Below are 19,852 nucleotides of genomic sequence, written 5' to 3'. Positions count from 1 at the left end.
CACATTTGATTTTTGTGCTGCACCAAGAGCCTGCTGCTGCTGCTGGACAGCTGCTACTGTGGGGGGAAGCCGAAGAGCAATACGCTGCTCTGAAGAAGCAGTGGCCTTTATTTTTGCCCTATGTCCTCCCAGGAGGAGCTGTAAGAGCGAGCCTGCCTCTTCCTCCCCCTCCTCTTGCCAACTTAGGTCCTCTTCTCTAGGGTCCAACCCTACTCCTTCTTAACTGTCCTTCCTGTAGTGACAGTAGCCTGGCCCCACACCTAACCTTGAGGGGAAAAAACTCAGTTTTGCCTTTATGGCTATCAAGTCTTGAACCAACACAGAGAAAGATTTTCATCATCGTAGACATGAGGTTATAAATATGAATAATTACACTATCAAAAGCCAAAGCGAGTGGTGGCGGGAGGAAACTGCTAAAGACCTTATGAATGTAGACTCAGACATTTATAAATATAAGCAGCAAGAACACCACTTGCTCAAGGCTTTCTTTAGCATTCTGTGTTTTGAAGGAGAGGTGTAATTAACAGGAATCAACCTACGTTTTTTGGTTTCCCTTTAAAATTGATTACCTCTATGGGGAGACTATTTCAGCTATACAATTTCATGTGTTAATTATTTTATATGGAACTGCAAGCAAAGACAGTTATGCAGTTTAATGTAAAAATTTTGCTTAGCATACCAATAAAAAAAGCACCTTAAAATAATCTGTATGTGGTAAACAGAAACTGACAGACTTTAGCTACAGACCAAAAAAACCCTCAAAGCAGCAGAAATAAGAACACTGTTCATTTTTTCATTTAAGAATTGCTGCTTTAAAGGGAAAAGAGTCTTTGAATTCTGTTCTGCATGCCTTTATGAAAAGTAATATTGTATTTAAAGGAATAAAGACCTTCATAAAGATACTTATACTCACTTCTCTATGACCTGTTCTTGGTAAGCTTTATTGGCACATCTGCTATTCCTGAAATACCTAATATTTTGCTGGTTTTAGTCAGTACAAAAACCAACGTGGTTGCCTTTTTTTACATTTATCTAGACAGGTGTAAATGATGTGCATGGTACAGAAGCACAGAATCAGGATGCAAATCTTTCGCCCTTCAAGGTCTGATTTAGCTCTTATGCAAGACAATGTGTGGCTTTTTTGAGAAGTCCTATTTTGGAAATGAAGCTGGAAAGAGTGTTTTGAATGCAACAAAACCATACTGTGGACTTCAAGAACTAGTCATAAACTGGAAATGCAGAAAAAGATAAAAAAGAAGCAAACCTAAGAGCCCTCTGCAGCAAAACGCTTAAAAATGTCTATGTAGACACTATTTTTTATTCACTCTAGGTTCTTGCTAATTAAAAGTAAACTCACATAAACTTCATAAGTTGGTATTCAGTAATAGTTGAGATGCCCAGAAATATTCTTTAAGCCCCTTTTCTCTATTTAAAATCCACGTGACACTGCATATGAGCTTTTGCTCAGCAAACTGCCACAGTAACAGACGAGCTCCAAATCCAAATAAAAACCTACATATTCACCCAAGAGCCAAAAAGTGGGGTCTGGTTTCACTAACTGGAAATTAACCCTCCACAGTAAGAGGATGAAGGGATCACCAGACTAAATTAGCTGGTCTACCTTCTCCTCGAATGATTGTAAGTCAAGGCAGAATCAAGCAAAACAAAGCCTGACACCGTCTTCAAAGTTTTTGCACCTCACACACAGTTTTAAGGAGTAAGATAATCTCCTTCCACCCTAGAACAATGCCTTTTATCTAATTTTAACACTTTGAATACTACCAACCGCATTAATGAAAAAAACAATATTATTCTGACAAGTTATAATTTATTCTCACAAGTAGTGGAGTCTGCTACTTGCTGAGGTTGGCATTTTAAGTGCCTTCTTGTACCCTTCCTTAATTAAGGATTTGCAGTTATGAAAGGGCACTGGCAATTCACTTCCCATTACTTTTGCTGAGGATGACCTGGAGCTAGATTTATGTGGGGTTTAAGAAGATGATCCATTCCCTTGACTTTGCAAGGGGAAGTGATTAAAAAAAAAAAATCTTTTACCTGAGGCACCTTCCATTATGGAGCTACCCCTTTTCCATATGACTATGAACATATTTTTCAAGCATGTATGCATTACATGCCCTTTAAGACTGTAGTAAAGAGCTTGTGACTGATTTGTCACCTTGCTCTGAAAGCCCTGACTGAATTGGCTTTCCAAACAAAATAAGCAAGTCTGGAATAACCTCAGAGGTGCCTCAATTGCCCTCTAAATCATTTGCGTGTCATCAGCTGCCCCCAGGAAGGGAAGGCATACCAGTGCCCATTGGCATACCAGTGATTCATCACGAACAGTGGGACACATCCTGCTGTATATGGATTGGAAGAGAGCTGTTAATCCAACAGCATAATAGTCCACCTCAATAGTTTAGCATCCGAGACTGACTCTTGGGAGAGAAGGAGAAATAAGGAACTAATCAGATCAGTGTTGAACATTCTCTTACTGAATCACTTCCGTTCACAGTATCTTATTTCCTCCTTGCTTTTAAGGTTGTGATGCATTCAGAGTGGGCATTTTGTCTCCCCATTTGCAGATCACTTTAGGTTGTGTTGGATGCTACACAGAAAGAGAAAAATAGCTATACCAGACTGATCATGTCTATTTGCAGGTTGAAGTTTTTCACCCTTACATGTAACAAACTGAAGCGCATGGAGAAAGTATCTTGCAATCTCATTTTGAGTTTAAGGAGAAACTGGTACTGAAAGCATTCAGCTGATTCCAGTTTGGAGATGGATTTTGGGTCTGAGTGCCAGTTACTGGTCTTGCAGACATCAGATGAAGGACTCTTAGAGGACTCTACAGGAATGCTCGCTATGGAGATCTTGCTGTACCAAGTTACCTCTTCTGGAGTAGCTCATCAGAGGACATGCATCTACTATGTTCAACAGGTTATTTAATGCACTAAATGTCAATCATCTTTTCTAAGAAGGCCTTTCACAGATAACGACAACTGAATTTAAAAACCGGTTATAAATTTTGAAAAAGGTTGTAACCAAACTTTTCACAGACATAACTATATAGATATAGTTCATAAGGAAAACTACACATAGATCTTAGTTAAGGCAATTTAAGTTTGTTGTCACTGGAGGAGGGAACTGAGAGAACACAGAACCAGGGAAACTTTGATTTATCTTTCTCTTAGCCAAAGTCCAGAAGACCGACGACAAGACCAACCCTTTTAAAAGCACAGTCCAGGCCAATGACATGTTACTACTGCTTAGCAGACAGAACTTATCCACCATGCTTTCAGCTTAGAAACAGCACTCCTTTTTACATAAATTAATTTAAGCTATTGCAATAGATACCACATTACTTACCCTAAAGAAGCAAAGCAAATTTTAAAAAGACGACACTAATTTAATGGAGCAGTCTGAGCCAAAAAAACATCATCTCTGAATCAGGTTGGAGCTCCGACTCATCCTGATTAAACTCTTCAATGCATTTTTTAGCTAGTGTTTTACTTAGAACTGGTACTCGCATATGTACATCTATAGTCAGATATAGCTAAAGACTTGATGAGCCACATGCTATCCTTATTCCATTCAAAGTTAAGCAAATAGATATTACACACTTCCATGCAAAAAGTATCACCCTAGCATGTGCAAAATCAGGAAAGCCTAAACAATTGTTCAGTACATGATTTAATGCTATCTCAAATTATGACTTTTATATATATATAAACAAGCCCCTTAGAACAAGTTAGACTACAAATATAAACAGGAACCAAGAAACAGGAAAAGTCAGCTTTTCCAAAAAGCATTGCCCCTGCCACACTGCCACTATGTATTTTATTTTTTTATTGTGCTGCAAAAGATGTACTTTGCCACATAAATTACAGAGTAAAAGGACTGTAAGTAAACAAATATTATTGGAAGAAACAAGACTTTGATTCTTCTCAATTTGGTATGCTTAAGTCAGCCTTAAATTGATACTAAGATTTTGGTTATTTAATATTCTTTGTTAAAAATTGTTGTGGTTTAGCCCCAGCCAACAACTAAGCACCATGCAGCCGCTTGCTCACTCCCCCTACCCCAGTGGGATGGGGGAGAGAATCGGAGGAGTAAGAGTGAGAAACACTCCTGGGTTGAGATAAGAACAGTTTAATAATTGAAATAAAGTAAAATAGTAATGATAATAGTAATCAAATACTACTACTACTACTACTAATATACAAAGCAAGTGATGCACAATGCAATTGCTCACCACCCACCGACCGATACCCAGACAGTTCCCGAGCAGCGATCGCTGCTCCCTGGCCAACCCCCCCCCCCCAGTTTATATACTGAGCATGACGTCATATGGTATGGAATAGCCCTTTGGTCAGTTTGGATGAACTATCCTGGCTGTGCCCCCTCCCAGTTTCTTGTGCACCTGGCAGAGCATGGGAAGCTGAAAAGTCCTTGACTAGCATAAGCAGTACTCAGCAACAACTAAAACATCAGCGTGTTATCAACATTATTCTCACGCTAAACCCAAAACACAGCACTATGCCTGCTGCTAGGAAGAAAATTAACTCTATCCCAGCCGAAACCAGGATAACAATAAAAATCTAAAAGTCTTCCAACTCATCTAGGTTTTTCTTTTCCATCTTAATTTAACAGTTTGGTCATGGACTGATGCAGAGTGCCATTTGGTAGAGCTGGGAGACCCTGCATCCCAGTAAAAGCAAACACGGCTTTGGCAGGCTTTTTTGTTTATATGCTGAAAGCACATGGGTACTACAGGGAATTTCCCTCATGAAGGTGATAATTAAGATTGAAATCTGAGAGCTAAATACCCTGCACAGAAGCCAAGCACAAGGGATCTTTTGCTGGAGTCCTTAGGAAGAACATCTTCTACCCCAAGCTCTCAAGCACTAGAAAAGTCATTTGCTGGCTGTTACCGCAGCTTTGATGCTCGGAACGCCCTGTAATTCCAACACTGCTCTGCAGAGCCGGATCCGCTCCATGGCAGTAGGGTGCGGGCTCCCAATGTATTGCATCAGTTCTGCTGAGTTCAGAGCATGGACAGAGATGAAATCATTTATCTGGCTGAAAAAGGTACATCTGCTTAAATGCACCTGGTGTTTAAGAAGCACAGGAGCCACCCCACAACTTCAGGAAAACTTAACTGACATGGTTAAAAGACACTGAATACCAACCACAACAGCATTTCTTAACACTAAGTGCAAGAAGACTTCACAGCTAGCTCAACTCTCAAGGTGAGGAATTGGTCTCAGTAACAGACTTTCTGTAGAAACAAGAAGTGGCTCATTTGAATTCTGGCACCTGAACAATTCATAGAATCACAGAATGCTTTGGGTTGGAATAGACCTTTAGAGACCATCCAGCCCAACCCCCCTGAGCTTTAACCAGATCAGGTTGCTCAGAGCCCCATCCAACCTGACCTTGAAGGTTTCTAGGGATGGGGCCTCCACTGCCTCTCTGGGTAACCTGTTCCAGTGCTTCACCACCCTCATTGTAAAAAATCTCTTCCTTACATCCAGTCTAAATCTACCCTCCTTTAGTTTAAATCCATTACTCCTTGTCCTGTCACAACAGGCCTTGCTAAAAAGATTCTCCCCAGCCTTCCTGTAGGCCCCCTTTAAGTACTGGAAGGCCGCAATAAGGTCTCCCCGCAGCCTTCTCTTCTCCAGGCTGAGCAACCCCAACTCTCTCAGCCTGGCCTCGTAGGAGAGGTGCTCCAGCCCTCGCATCATTTTGGTGGTCCTCCTCTGGACCCGCTCCAGCAGGTCCAAGTCCTTCTTGTGCTGAGGGCCCCAGAGCTGGACGCAGCACTCCAGGTGGGGTCTCACCAGAGCAGAGCAGAGGGGCAGAATCACCTCCCTCGACCTGCTGGCCACGCTGCTCTTGATGCAGCCCAGGATACGGTTGGCTTTCTGGGCTGCGAGCGCACATTGCCGGCTCATGTCCAGCTTTTCATCCACCAGCACCCCCAAGTCCTTCTCCGCAGGGCTGCTCTCAATCCCTTCAACCCCCAGCCTGTATTGATATCGGGGGCTGCCCCGTCCCAGGTGCAGGACCTTGCACTTGGCCTTGTTGAACCTCATGAGGTTCACACAGGCCCACCTCTCCAGCTTGTCCAGGTCCCTTTGGATGACATCTCATCCTTCTGTCATCTCAACTGCACCACTCAGCTTGGTGTCATCTGCAAACTTGCTGAGGGTGCACTTGATCCCACTGTCTATGTCATTGATGAAGATGTTAAACAGCACCGGTCCCAGTACGGACCCCTGAGGGACACCACTTGTCACCAGTCTCCATGTGGACATTGAGCCATTGACCACGACCCTCTGGATGCGACTATCCAAACAATTCCTTATCCACAGAACAGTCTGCCCATCAAATCCTTATCTCCCCAATTTAGAGAGAAGGATGTTGTGGGGGGCTGTGTCGAACGCTTTACAGAAGTCCAAATAGAAGACATCCATTGCTTTTCCCTTGTCCACAATTCACAGCTCATAAGGCAGCTCCTTAAAAGCAAACTTTAAAAATAAGCTTAAAATTGGCTTAACAGAGGAGGAAGTTTCACCAATTTTCTTGAAATAATTTTTTATCTGGTTACTGAATGAATACCTATGCGCACCTTCCTTTACATGCACAGAGTTGGTTTTCTATCTATGTATAAGATCAGCCATGAAAAGTGCAAATTGAGAAAGACTGGGTTTCAGTGACAGTCATAAGCAGGCAGGAGTCTAAGGAACAGTAAGCAAAGCTGCAGACAGATGAGGTTTTTTCCCTTTGCAGCCACTAATAGCTTTACAAAGCAAAAAGGAATAAAGATTATTGTTTGGGTTTTTTTTAAATTACAAACAAACACAGCTTGATCTTGACTACACATAAGTACATGACTACATATATAGAAATAATATAAACATTTCCTCTGAAAAACTAACTCTTTCTTTCTCAATTACTGCTCTTTTCATTCCAAAATTACATCTAGGATTTCATTAAAACAAAGAGGAGGGAATGATTTTAATATTGCTTGCAAACAAATCCTGTCCACATGCTATTACTTTAACCAAAAAAGTCTGTATTCCTCTCACAGGACTGAATTTTGACCTAACATTGCTGCTCTCTCTCTGCTGTACACTTTAAAATAATGTATAACTGTGGAAGAACTGTCAGACAAGAATGTTAGACAGTCATTAACTTTAATCTTTAAGGCAGTAGAGGAATTACTAGAAGAGCTGAATTAAGTTACTGTGGAAAGACCAGTGGTTCCTGCCTAACCTGTTTTTGTAACTGATGAAATTAAAAACTGGTCCCATAAAACACAGAAGCCAAACCAAAAGCAATTAATTCTAAGTGAGAGAAACACAGGAAAAAATAAATCAACTGTTTTCAAACAAAATTTCATCCTAACACATGACTAATGGCAATACCATTCCCAATGAAATACCTCATTAGAAAACAAGGAAATCAAACAAGGATGCATATATGAATGTAAAGGTTTTTTTTCAATACTTACACATTTTACTGCAGAATTTTTATAGCACTCAAAATCAAAATATGTCTGGCAACAGACACTAGCACAGAGAACAAAAATGTTATACTTAAAACGGGATATTAAGTTACAGCTCTAAGTACCAAACTCCTTTCTCGTAAGAACCAATGAGGAAGTTAGTCCTATCTATAAAGTCACATCTACATGCAAACTGAAAGGCTCAGTGTATGCTTACTAAAAGAAAAAAAAAAAAAAAAGAAACACTTATTTGCTAGCCAAATCTTAAAATTGCTATATAAGATAAAGTCAACACTGAAAATAGGATTACTGGGGGGCTGGCCTCTGGCCTCTGAACCTAAAACCAAAAAATAAAATTAGCGGTTACATTTAAAAAAAGTGATTTCATCACAAAAAGAAAATGTTTCAGCATACCCTTAAACTTTCATGTTGTAAAAAAAGTGAAATATTCAGATCTCTTTCAAAACAGAAACTATTTTCAAAAGAAAACTTAAATATTCTGTGTTGCAAATGGTAAACATTTCAAATTACTGAGTGGTTTTAAACTGCAAGTGTTTTAATACTCCAACATTCAGGCAGGGGCATCAAAATTACACGCCGAGTCGAATTTTTCCAAAGGATTACTACTTGCTGAGAAAGTTCAATTCAGCTCTTATGTCAGGCCGTATGCTGCAACAGATGTCCTCTATTTATCACTCCAGATTGCCTAGTTTGATATTTCCTCTCAAACTTAGATCTGACCAAAGTAAAAAAAAAAAAAGAAAATCATTTATATAGTATATTAACAAGCAAATTATGAAATCAGTTTCATTACCATATGAATCAAAGCGCCTTGAATGGATTTTCTGTAGTAGATGCATCTCACTGATTGCACAAGGGAAAAATAGTTATTTCCCATTCAGATTTGGAAGTCGATGTCGTTCATACATGGGCGTGATCCCAGTGCCAGAGAGAAAAGGAGAGCAAAAAGGGACCACCTCGGTTTTTGTGCCGAGACTGAGTGTGGTAAATTCAGGACAAGTGAACGGGAATTTGCCTGGAAGCAAGGAGAAGGAGGAAGGCTGTGATGGGAAAATTTGAAACCAGCCCCAAGCAGACGCCTACGAGAGAGGGACTCCCCTGCCAGGGGCATCGCACTGCTCCCAGCCAAGACCTCAGCACCCCGGTGCTTGTGCTGGTTCTTCCCCCTTCACCTCCAGGGAAACGGGCACTGCCAACTTGAGGAAGGTTTCACACCGCCGTTTTATCAGTACATTCCCTTTTACCTACAACAATACTTCGAGCGCAACAACTTGCAGAATAAATCGGTGCCCCAGCCTGTTGGTAAGAAAGCAGGGCAGAAGATTTTAGAAGGCATCTATTTTAAAACCTCTCCTTATTCGACTGGGAGCAGCAGGGGGTGAAGTAGTTAATCTGATAATTGACAAAAAAGTTGAGAATGTCTCTTCATGAATACAACAAATCCTATCAGCGTTTTTTTCCATCTTCAGAGCCAAAACAGTGACAGCATATTGAGAAAGGGGGCAAAGATTGTTTTACAATTAGACAGTAAATTGTAATAGATTTTTGATAAAATGATTCAGTTGAACTGTCAATATTGTTTGCATAAGTGTTATTTGATAAGACAGCATCATTTCTGAAGCAGAATTACACAATTCATTAAATTACTTTTAGATTTGCTGTTACATATGAGCTATAAATAGGATGTATTTTGAATGGCTCTGGAATTTCTTGAAGATGTTGTAGCCTATAGGTTGGAAATCAGTTTCCCAACAACTTACGGGTGTAAGCTGCACAGCCTTTTACCTTCTCAGTTTGCAAGGAAAATGGCTACGAAGATTTGGTGTCTCAGTAAGTGATTGCAAAATGGGTTCATAGGAAGACTTTATAAAATACCAATTAATTCCTGCTCTGAATTTGTTTGGAAATCAGTTCCACATTTCTAGAAATCATGACAATGCTGTCTGTAGATGATGCTAATATCTAAAATTTAAACTTCGTCATACTTTAGAATTGTACCGTAAGGTGCAACGGTGTTCCTCCTTACGCCGCTGTGCCTTGGTACAGCACACCCACTGGCTGTGAAACGTCAGCTCATTAGGCTGGAGAATTACAAATACATATTTGAAGTATTTTCTTAAAATTATGATGATGCAATAGTGATTTTTGAAGACTCTGTAAAACCTGAAAGTAACTGATTACTGGGGTGGAAAAGCAGAGTAGCCCTGCAGCCCACTAACCATGCTACCGCCGTTGCTAGTAACAGGCCAGAGGGTTTGCACGACCTTGGTGAGACCCCTGAAGTTGAGTTGCTTGGAGTTGTGTTGGGGTGCTTGGAACTTTAGATGGATCAACTCTAACAACCACTTCAGCAGACCTGGTAGCTTCATTTGTTTTGCTTTTGCTTAGCTTTGCACAATCATGTGGCATAAGCAGAATTTTATCAAGGTAGCAGTAACAAGTAGGTTTTTTTGCATACAACAAATCCTTGTTTTTCCTTTTCCCCATAACAAGATTTTAAATGTAACAGCAAGGACCCATAAACTATTCCATGCATAGTTTGAGCTGTGAGATGAAATGCATGGTTTTATTGCAATCTGAGACTTGCAGGAGATTTGATGGAGTTAGGCATTCTATATGAAATTCTCCCTGGCTTACAAAACTCGGCAGAGGCTGAAGGATACCTTGATTAAAAGTATCTCAGGCAATGGGAGGGAGTCAAAGTATTATGTAACCTTTGGGAACCGAAAAGGCTTTTGTACTTGAAGAAGGAAATACTGAAGAAACTATAATATGTAATTCCTCATTCAGCCATTGGCTTCAATCCAGAGTAAACAGATACAAATTTGCAGCACACAGTAATTTTATTACTGTTGAAAACAACTGTTACTTAAAACACCTAATTAGGAGCAAATTAGTACAAAAGATTTAATCAACTTTTAAAATTGACTGTGGTAGGATATTGTACTTACAATTACATCAATTTAAAGAAAGAGCAGGAAAGATTTATTAGAGCTGGTACCCTTCAAATCTCCCTTTTGAATGAGAAGTATTTAAAACATACAAGCAAATTTTAGTGCCCAAGCAGGTAGATTTGCAAATTGTGAATCTTATCCTAACTCTAATATTTAAAAAATAATTAAGCTTAAAGTCTGTCAGTCACCTGCCTCTGTGCTTACCTGAACTGGTAAGTTCCTCAAAGCACTTGTTTAAAGTTATTACAGGGAATTTGCTTATCTGCCGAGGAGAAACTAAGCAATAAATGAACGAACATCTTTTCTTGCCAAAATCAAAACAAGCACTTCTGAAAGCTGTGTTTTGTGCTCGCAGTTATCTATCTCCAGACTTAACCTTTCTAATTTCCTTGATTTGACAGGACATAGTGATTGGATGTTGGAGGCAGAGGAGAAGCTAATTCACAGAGCTGCGTCTTAAGAGGCATTTGTAGACTTTCTGCCTTTACCCCATGTCTCCGTTTTCTTTAACTACATAATGAGCCCCAAATGATATTTGGCAGTCTTATTCTCTTAGCTAAGCATATATTGAACCAAATTTATGTCAACCTTGTAGCAGCAGCATTACCATGGTTACGCCACCACAACAATTTAAGCACATAGATGGCTTTTCACATTGTCTGTTTGAAAAGTTTGTGATATCCAGGATACGTATCTGAACCTAAAACATATCATATCTTTATAATCTAATTTTCAGTTAATGTAATGCTGCAATCCTCTCTTTGGTTCCAAAAGCAACCCACTTTATACATTCATCTTCCTACCTATCTTTTCATACTAAATATCAAAAGCTGCTAATTAATTAGGCCTTTCAATGGCCAGGCTTCCTTATACTTGCACTGCTCCATTACAAAACTTGAATACAATTTAAGAAATGGGATATTTAATATGATCAACACTGGAATGACATCTAAAATAAACCTGCAAAAAAAAAGGATATAATAGAGATTTTAAGAATTACATCAAGGGGAAATACTGTAAGAATGAAACTAATGGAAAAGTTTGATTCTTCTTTACTTAAACCTGTGGGAAAGTCACCTCACAGTGGGATAAAACAGCCTTTACTCATTTTCAAATAAAATTTCTGAAGAGCAACAGGGTTACAAATAGTTGCCACCTCTAAATGAAAATTTTATATCACAATAAAATTTCACATCTGTGTTTACACACTCCAGTAACTAAGCTAATGTCAAGGGCACTTTTGCAGAAAATTATTAAATTGATAAACTGCTTCAAAATCCTAAGTACTAAATAGTCAGTCCTTTGCCATAATATTGTTAAATATGATTTACTATACAAAAAAATCACAGGTGTAATACCTTACAAAGTCCAATTAAAAAATAACATCACAAATAGGAAACAACTACAGGCGTGTGATTTTGACCTTGGGAACCCCCAAGAGGAGAATTGCCATTGTACTAGGAAGTTAAAAATTCTAAAGAACTGGCCAGAATTACCAAAAAGAATAAAATCATATTAAATCTTCCACTGAAGTAAGCCAAAAGGTCCATTTAAATCGGATACTCCTTTAAACCTGCTTTACACATCACTGCAGACTCACTAACTTGCAAATACACTGATTAGCAGAGACACATGCAAGGCTCAAAGGAACCTTCTGAAGGGTCTTGACCAACCTGCCAACAATTTATGCACATATTAATAAGCAGTATGCAATCAAAAGGAGTTTAAACTGCAGCCGTTACCTCAAACTAGATAGATACAAGGAGGGCAACATATAATTGCTTTCAGTAACACCAACAGACTATCAATAAGGTTATAAATACCTCATTATAAACATGTGGCATCTACTAAAAATGGAATAGAAACAACTACATAATAATATTGCATAACATGGGGTGACAACAGAGGACCAACCAAGCCAAAACACAAACTGGCTGCAGCTGAAATTAAAGGCAACACTAATGAATATCAGAAATCAAAATCTGGGAAGTAAATGAAAAATTTTTCTTGTCCAACCCGACCATGGGCCAAATGCACTTGGATAACTAGTGCTTCTTTGAAAGGAATATCATGTACAAAACGTCTACAGTTTTTTTCAGGAATGGAATATATGGGTCTTGATTCAGTGAATAAAAATGTGATTGAACTATATAGAGTCTACGTCTATCTATCTACATACAGTATACATGTATAGTGTTAGTTTATGCTTTTTTAATTTTTTTTTGTAAATGTGATAATTTTCATAATTTATATATTTTCAGTAGACAATAGTTAAATCTCTGACACCTTAATGTCAACCAAAGTAAGCAGCAGGCTGGCTGCTAGCACAGGAAAAAACAATTTCCCCTGTCATCATTTATAGCTATATTTCTTCATCACCATGTGCTTTCTAAAAAGTGGATCATCCACTTTTACCTTTCAGTCAAGTATGGTATATACAGTTTGAAAACGGGTGATAGAGTCATGGAAGGGGCCTCTTTAAATGGAGTTGTTTCTAATTCAGCTAGTTTATTGTTTATAGGCAGAAACTGTGTTTCTAGTTGTGATGAATTTTGTTGGTCAAAATGAGAAGAATAGCAGTTTAAATCATTTTGTCCGAGACAGGTACCCGGTTATCAGAAGGAGCTGATGGAACAAGGAGCCAGTGTAGGTTGAATTTAGCAACAGCTGCTTGACCTCACCCTCTCCACAAGGCATCAACGGGATTCCTGTGTCATCCTTGCTAAAACTTCACATTTTTCATGTCACTTTTTTTTCCTGATAGTAAAACAAATAGAAAGAATGCTAAAACTGCATTTTGTGAAAGGGTTCATAATTAACTTTAACTCAAGGAAAGGCAAGGGAGTCACAAATCAGCTATTCGTTGTCATTATTAACAAGTGAAAACATTTTTTTCTACCATCTGCAGGATCTGTGCTAATTTTGTACTGTGTTCTTGTCTATTTATATTTATTAGGAAAGTGTTAACATTTAATTATTTTAAAATAGAAGGCTTTTATTTTTTCCCATTAACAGGATCTACTGTGGAAACTAGTAGCACAGTGCTGGGGTGAAAAGATGGCTAAATTAGGTATGGTGCATCCAGCTTATACCGACTTCTTTTCATTTACAGACCTACGTGAAACAAGATATTGTGATTCAGGTTCTCCTTGACTCTCTGGAAATTACGAGAGGTTATAGGCCAAGCTGAAATCTTTATTTCTATCAGAGTATTTCACTTCTACGTAAATGTATATATTCATTGGTATACCTCAGTTTATCCAGATTCTTCTCGTAAAAAAAGGTGATGGTGGAAGTGTTTCTAGAATAGTAACCTTTCAATATTTCAGGAAGTATTTCCTGGGCATTAACACCATTTAATTTCATAACAGCCAGGCAGCAAACTTCCCTCACGGCTTCTGCATGGGAACCTACACCAAAACCATTTGCTCCATGTAAGGAAGTCTTGCAGCTGTATCACTTTGCAATAAGGTTTGGTTTGCCCAATCCAAAAATTTTGAGCATGGTAAGGTTTTCCAATATTAGCCTGAGTCCTCTGCTACCAAGGAAGAGAAACACGAGATAAAGGAAGAAGTGGAAAACTCCATTTTGGAGAGATAATGGCAGAACGAAATCTCTGGAAAAGAGGAAAAGCCACTAACGGCACCGAAGGCAATCCTGACAAGCAAGGAGCTACTGGGATAGAAAGCTGGTCTGCAGGTTTAAATAGCCTTCCAAACCCAGTCTTGAGATAGCTGGAAATTGAAATTATAATCTCCTTAGAGAGAACCAACAAGAAGGAAGAAAATGTGCGTGTTTGAGGAAGGAACTAATATCATAGCTTTTGCTGTGGCGGGCATGTGCTTCACGGTACTTGGGGTAGGCAATGAATGCTTCGCTACTGTTCAGGCAAATTGAACTGCTAAAAACCTCTCCCGCCCATATTTCTTCCCTTGCAGCTAAGTGCCTACTCAGAATGATTCACACCTTCATCTTGCCAGATTTCTGGACAGGTCATTTAGACCTGATAGGCTCAGTTCCTCATCCATACAACCAAGATAATGACACTTCCCCACCTAAGAGAAGCGCTCTGAGGACAAATGCTGGAGGAGTATCTAGGGGTGGCGATGACCGAGCCCGTACGAATTCCTAAGGCAGGAACTTTGTGCCCTCTCTAAAAGTAACAAACAAGAAGAGCTTTTAGGTAGACAGGATGCACAATGAACATGAGATGGAAAGGCTCCTACAACACACATTTGCTATTAATTTCTCTGTACTTCCTTCAGGCTATGGTGGCACTACTGAAATAATTGTCTTCCTGCCACCTCAACGCAGGAAGGCTGACGGGAAGCAGAAGGAACTTCTTTTATTCTCCCTTGTGCCCACCACCAAGCCAAATTTTTTCATTACTGAGGCAGCTGCTGCAGGAGCTATCTTTCCTTCCCCAGAAAGGACAGAGGGAAGGAATTTAACTGGGGCAGCCGTCACACTACAACACTTTACGAAAAAGCAAATGAGAACTGATTGAGATGTGCGATTCCAGCCTGTTTCCTAAGAGATGCAAGATGAGAGGTGCAGCTATTAGCGTTGCTTTCGAAAGGAGCTTTGCAGAACACTACCGCTACCAGGTTTGCATTTTCAAAGCAAGGGCCACTGCATTCTGAAAGGCACAAAACCCGGCCAGGGCAAGCAGTGGCCTTCTGGGATGTACTGGCTATTAAAAACAAAAAAATAATATAAAAACAGGCCCAGGGATAAAATCTTGAAATACCACTGACTTTAATTCCATTCATCAGGGTCACCATCTTGCTCTGCTCCCCCTTCATAGATGTCCAGCGCTCCTGATGCTCACCATCCCTGGGAGCTGCATCTACCTGTACAAAGGCTGGTTGCTGCCTACCATTGATGGTCAGTACCTACTCTTCTCAGTAGTAACGGTTTGAGGGTATATCAGCCCACACATCCTTTCTTTCTGTGGGAATTCAGGAAAACTTAACAACATACTGTGCAGTGTAAGGAATGTACACCGTAGCCTAGTATCTTTTCTTTAAATGACCTAATGACATTATGTGTTCCATCTACTGACAGCATGGGAAGTGCCACTGTGACTGCTGAGGTGTACTGCTGATGTTCATTAGCAGTTTGCCACTTACTACTCAGAATAAATAGGCAGAATGTTCCCTGGAGCCATGACACAGACAACATAACCAAGAGACAAACAAGTATGTTAAATCCGAAGCAGTGGTTACACTTTATTAGATCTGTCAGTAATTCTGTCACTCCACAGGAGGCACCATCCAAGCTCGTGTAACCCAGTATCTCTGCCCCATTAATCCTGCCTAACGAGTATGAGGTGATAGTTGTTGTAACTAAGAAACAAAATTAAATATAAAAATCTACATTTAATAAACACCATGCAGTTTATTCAGACACCCTCAAGGAAGGAACCTGGAGTCAACCAAAGGACGATAATCTTATCAATTGTATCCTAAATGAGGCCTGACCCACAGGGGTAAGTAGTTTCTGCAGAAGTGTGTACTCTGATGGTTCAGTGACAGAAATGAGAACTTTTCTTCCATATTTTAGTAGGAAAATCATAATGGAAATACAGGCATTATAAAATAGGATCATGAAAAGATCTTAAGATTTTTTATTTGTAGCATTAAATTAATCACAACATTGATGTTAGCAATCAAATAGAATGAAATCACAAAGTGAAAAATAAAAAAAAACCCCATCTAGTTTCTGTTTTGCATTTGAAATAGGATAGCTTAGGGGCAAGGGGAAAAAAAAAATCTCCAAACATTTCAGACCAGTGCTGTTTGACAGCATTTCTGTATTTCTGAAAAAAAACCAAAACAAAAAAACAAACAAACAACCCCAACCCCCACCTTGAATTTCATAAGGGAAGAAGTCCAAAAAATCTTAAAAAGATCAGATTCTACTATATCAAGAAAAGTAGTCTCTAACGCTACCTGCATGCCCTGTGTCTAACATAGATCATGTAGCATGCTATCAATTTTCAGAAAAAAGGCTTCAGAAGATGATGTTGTCCATCTCTCCAACATGCTTTTGCATTTTCCCATCAGAACCACAAGAAAGGTAAAAAAAAAAACCCAAACAAATCCTCCTTCTCACTGTATAGGATATAAAAGAAATGAGTAACATCTAAAAAAAATGTGTAAAATCCGACTTCTGCAAGTGTAGCTCTGCACCAGACAGGAGGGAGAGCAGAGCACTGCTGATGGCAGGATTCCCACCACAACATATCTGTGTACAGAGCACATCTCCTGCACGAGCATTCACGGATAACCAAGAACAAAGTGCAGCAACCATAAGCATAAACCATGCCTGCACCCGTAAACTGTGTGCATAATATTGAATAAAGCTATTCATACATTATGTATATCCAAAGGGCTTGAAAGTGTTTTGTTGCGGCAAAGACGATGGTAATAAAATAAAGCACTGCTGATGGAGCAAGTGGCATGCAGCACAGAACTGTGGTTGCAGGGCCTATACAAAGTTTGAACAAAAAATATTGCAAGATTCAAACCTGTGACCAGTTCTCTGATTTCCAAATCCGTAGTCTTGCGGAGTAACCGTACTAATGCTGGGATACCACCACAGTTTTTCAGAGCAATTTTGTTGTCATCATTTGCCTTCCCATATACCAGGTTTCTCAAAGCTCCACAGGCACTACGGTGGACTTCCGTCATCCGATGGTCCAACAGGTCCACCAGTAATTGTATTCCACCTTGTCTTCTTATCTGAAACAGGCCAAAGTGATAATCATAAAATTAGGGAATGACCACCGGCATTGTATATGCTACCCGATATAATTAAGCTGTGGTTTATGCAGGCTATACTCCAGCAAAGGTGTGCTGGTAGACCCACAAAGCTGCTATATTACACTGCTTTGATTTCTCATTTTATTTTTCCAGTGGCAACGTAACTGTACAATGACAAACCTGAACCTCTGTAAAAGCAGCCAAAAGTTAGTCAAGTGTTGCCTCAGCAAGTTTTCTCAAGGTTGAGCAAGGTTTGCCTTGGCAAGGGTTTCTCCTGCCCTGAAGAAACATCATCTGCTTCGGACTGTAACACATCACAAGCTAGAGGAAAAACCACAAGACTACAGCAACAAAAAAAACCATTTAATGCAATAAAGTTTTTAGAGGTCCCTCCTTTTACATTTAATTACTTGCTACTTTATTTATTTATTTATTATTTATTTATTTAATTACAGCTACTGTAGTCTCTGTAAGGATGTTATAGCAACAAAACTGGGAAAAGTAAAGATGAAAGAAAAAGGAGGAAGTCGGCACAAACGTAAAGACAAGGATGATGGATAAATCATGGAATGCTTGTTCTATTACAATTGGGGGCATCCCTTAAATGACGCAGGAGCAGAAGTCTTAGCCATTCCTAAAGTGGCCTACAAAATAAATTTCTAATGGAATATCTTACATAAAATACCGTTCTAGAAACAGCACAAAAATGTTTGAGGCAAATGATCAAGAAGGTCAAGGATACCATGACATATTTATTATAAAATCCGTTTGCCACAAATCCATCCTTATTGTTCTCTGGCACTATTTGCTCCTCACACAGTAACTAGTCTTGGATCTACTTTTAAGAAACTAGGCTGATTCATAACTAACATCCAAGGAGTACAATGCTTTAGCTTCAAGTAAGTTATATAGACAGCTCTGTCAAAAAGTTTCTCCATGTCTGTTGTTGGCTAAGGCTCAAAGAAAGCCAGGCACTTCAGCTGGCCGTTTTACCACCTCTAGTAATATTTTCATTAAAACATTAAAAGAGAGACAGCTATAGAGTGTTTTCAAAACTGCAGGGAAAGGTGAGACATTAATTTTAGAATCAAAGTTTATGATGAAAAGTTTTGGAATCTTTGTGAAGTTATTCTTGCATGGGCACGTGTTCTTGGGGCTCTTTGCAGGAGGGAGGCTTGGGAGTAGGAAATAGTTAAACAAAGTGCACTAAAATGTATTGGAAATTCATGCTCTGTCTACTAAGTTCAGAATATTTAAGTGCAACCGATGTATGGCATTTCATTAATCTAACACAAGCTTCACTGCAAATAAAGACTGAAAAATGATTCAGCCTATGAGGTTCCAAAATCGAGCTATACAAAATTACTCATTGGTAAAATAGAAGTTCTCTCTTTCTTCTACCGGCTTATCTGGCATATTCCCATTTTTGTAATAACAACAAGACCCAATAATAAAGCAGCTTTGTAGCTAAAAACTGTATATACTGAGATGCTACAGTATTAAATTAAAATGTTATAATGTGTACAGTTACAACACACCTTTGGGCTAAATGGCAAAGGGATAGTTAGTGTTTAAAGATAAGCTGAGCTATTCTCCCTCAAACAGGCATTATATCAGTTTATCATGTCCAACTTTCTGAGCAATATACGGCAGCCGGCACTACGTGGAGAGTGCAGAGGTATGAATGGACATTGGTAAAATGTATCAACTTCAGGCAGAAATTCATCAGTCTTTTTTGAGAGCACATGCTTCTACTGCTCAGAGAAACCATGACAGCTTTCACTTTAGAAACCAGAAAAACAGATCAAACTGAAAAGGTGTTGTGATACATCTCACTGATCAAAACTTTACCCACGTGAGCAGGATGACTTGCAATGAAATCATTTGCTCCTTTCCAAGCCAGGAAAAAATTACCAAGTTTATCTGGGAGGTGTGGAGGGTAGGGTGGGTTGTTTGCTTGTTTGTACAATCCAACATCATTTAATCTTCAGATTAAAATATGTTCACTTCCTCTACTAACCAGATTCTCAGAACCAAGCATGCCACATGAAGAGCCACCTACATAGCAAAATAGATGACATTTATTGAAACAGACTAGGAGCAAAAATTTATGCACCAGTTCTACAAAAGGGGAACCGGCCACTGAGCTTCACACTTCAACCTCTGAAAAGAAACAAGATCTGATGGAAGAAAGAATGCGGTTAAAAATACATGAGTTGTGCGGGTATGATGAGTAACACCAGGAACGACAGAAAGAAAACACGCCTGCTGATCTTTGTGTTTTATATTTTTAAAGCACAATATGCTGAATGAGTATTTTAATTGCTTCACTGGTAAAAAAAGATGATGAATGAGAAAAAGTATAACTTTGTAGCAAAACTCATTCCATGCACTAGAATTCATCTGAAGACTCAAAGGGCTCTGCCTCCGTTCAGAGGCACGCTGTGCCTGTGCTGTTTTCCCCACTCTCCCTCTCAGGCACAGCCAAGTGGCATCTCAGGCTCCTTCGTAGTTTCTCTTGTGGATACTCTCAGGTGACAGGTTTTGCTATCTCCTGCTCCTTTCTAAGGGAAAATGTGTGGTTCTGCCACGTT

At 39.3% G+C, this 19,852-nt stretch overlaps 1 protein-coding gene across 2 annotated transcripts in view; it reads right to left on the bottom strand.

The window, feature by feature from the left end:
- The window catches only part of CTNND2 (catenin delta 2), a 566,936-nt gene that overhangs the window by 142,906 nt on the left and 404,178 nt on the right, over nt 1-19,852 (bottom strand). For both annotated transcript variants that reach the window (XM_075728121.1, XM_075728122.1), the window contains one exon: nt 17,024-17,237. In XM_075728121.1, the coding sequence (XP_075584236.1) occupies nt 17,024-17,237 (214 nt within the window). The remainder of the gene's footprint in view (nt 1-17,023; nt 17,238-19,852) is intronic.

The sequence above is a fragment of the Pelecanus crispus genome, chromosome 2 (genome assembly GCF_030463565.1).
Source record: "Pelecanus crispus isolate bPelCri1 chromosome 2, bPelCri1.pri, whole genome shotgun sequence".
NCBI classification, from domain to species: Eukaryota; Metazoa; Chordata; class Aves; order Pelecaniformes; family Pelecanidae; genus Pelecanus; species Pelecanus crispus.
This window is presented reverse-complemented; position numbering and strand designations above follow the sequence as displayed.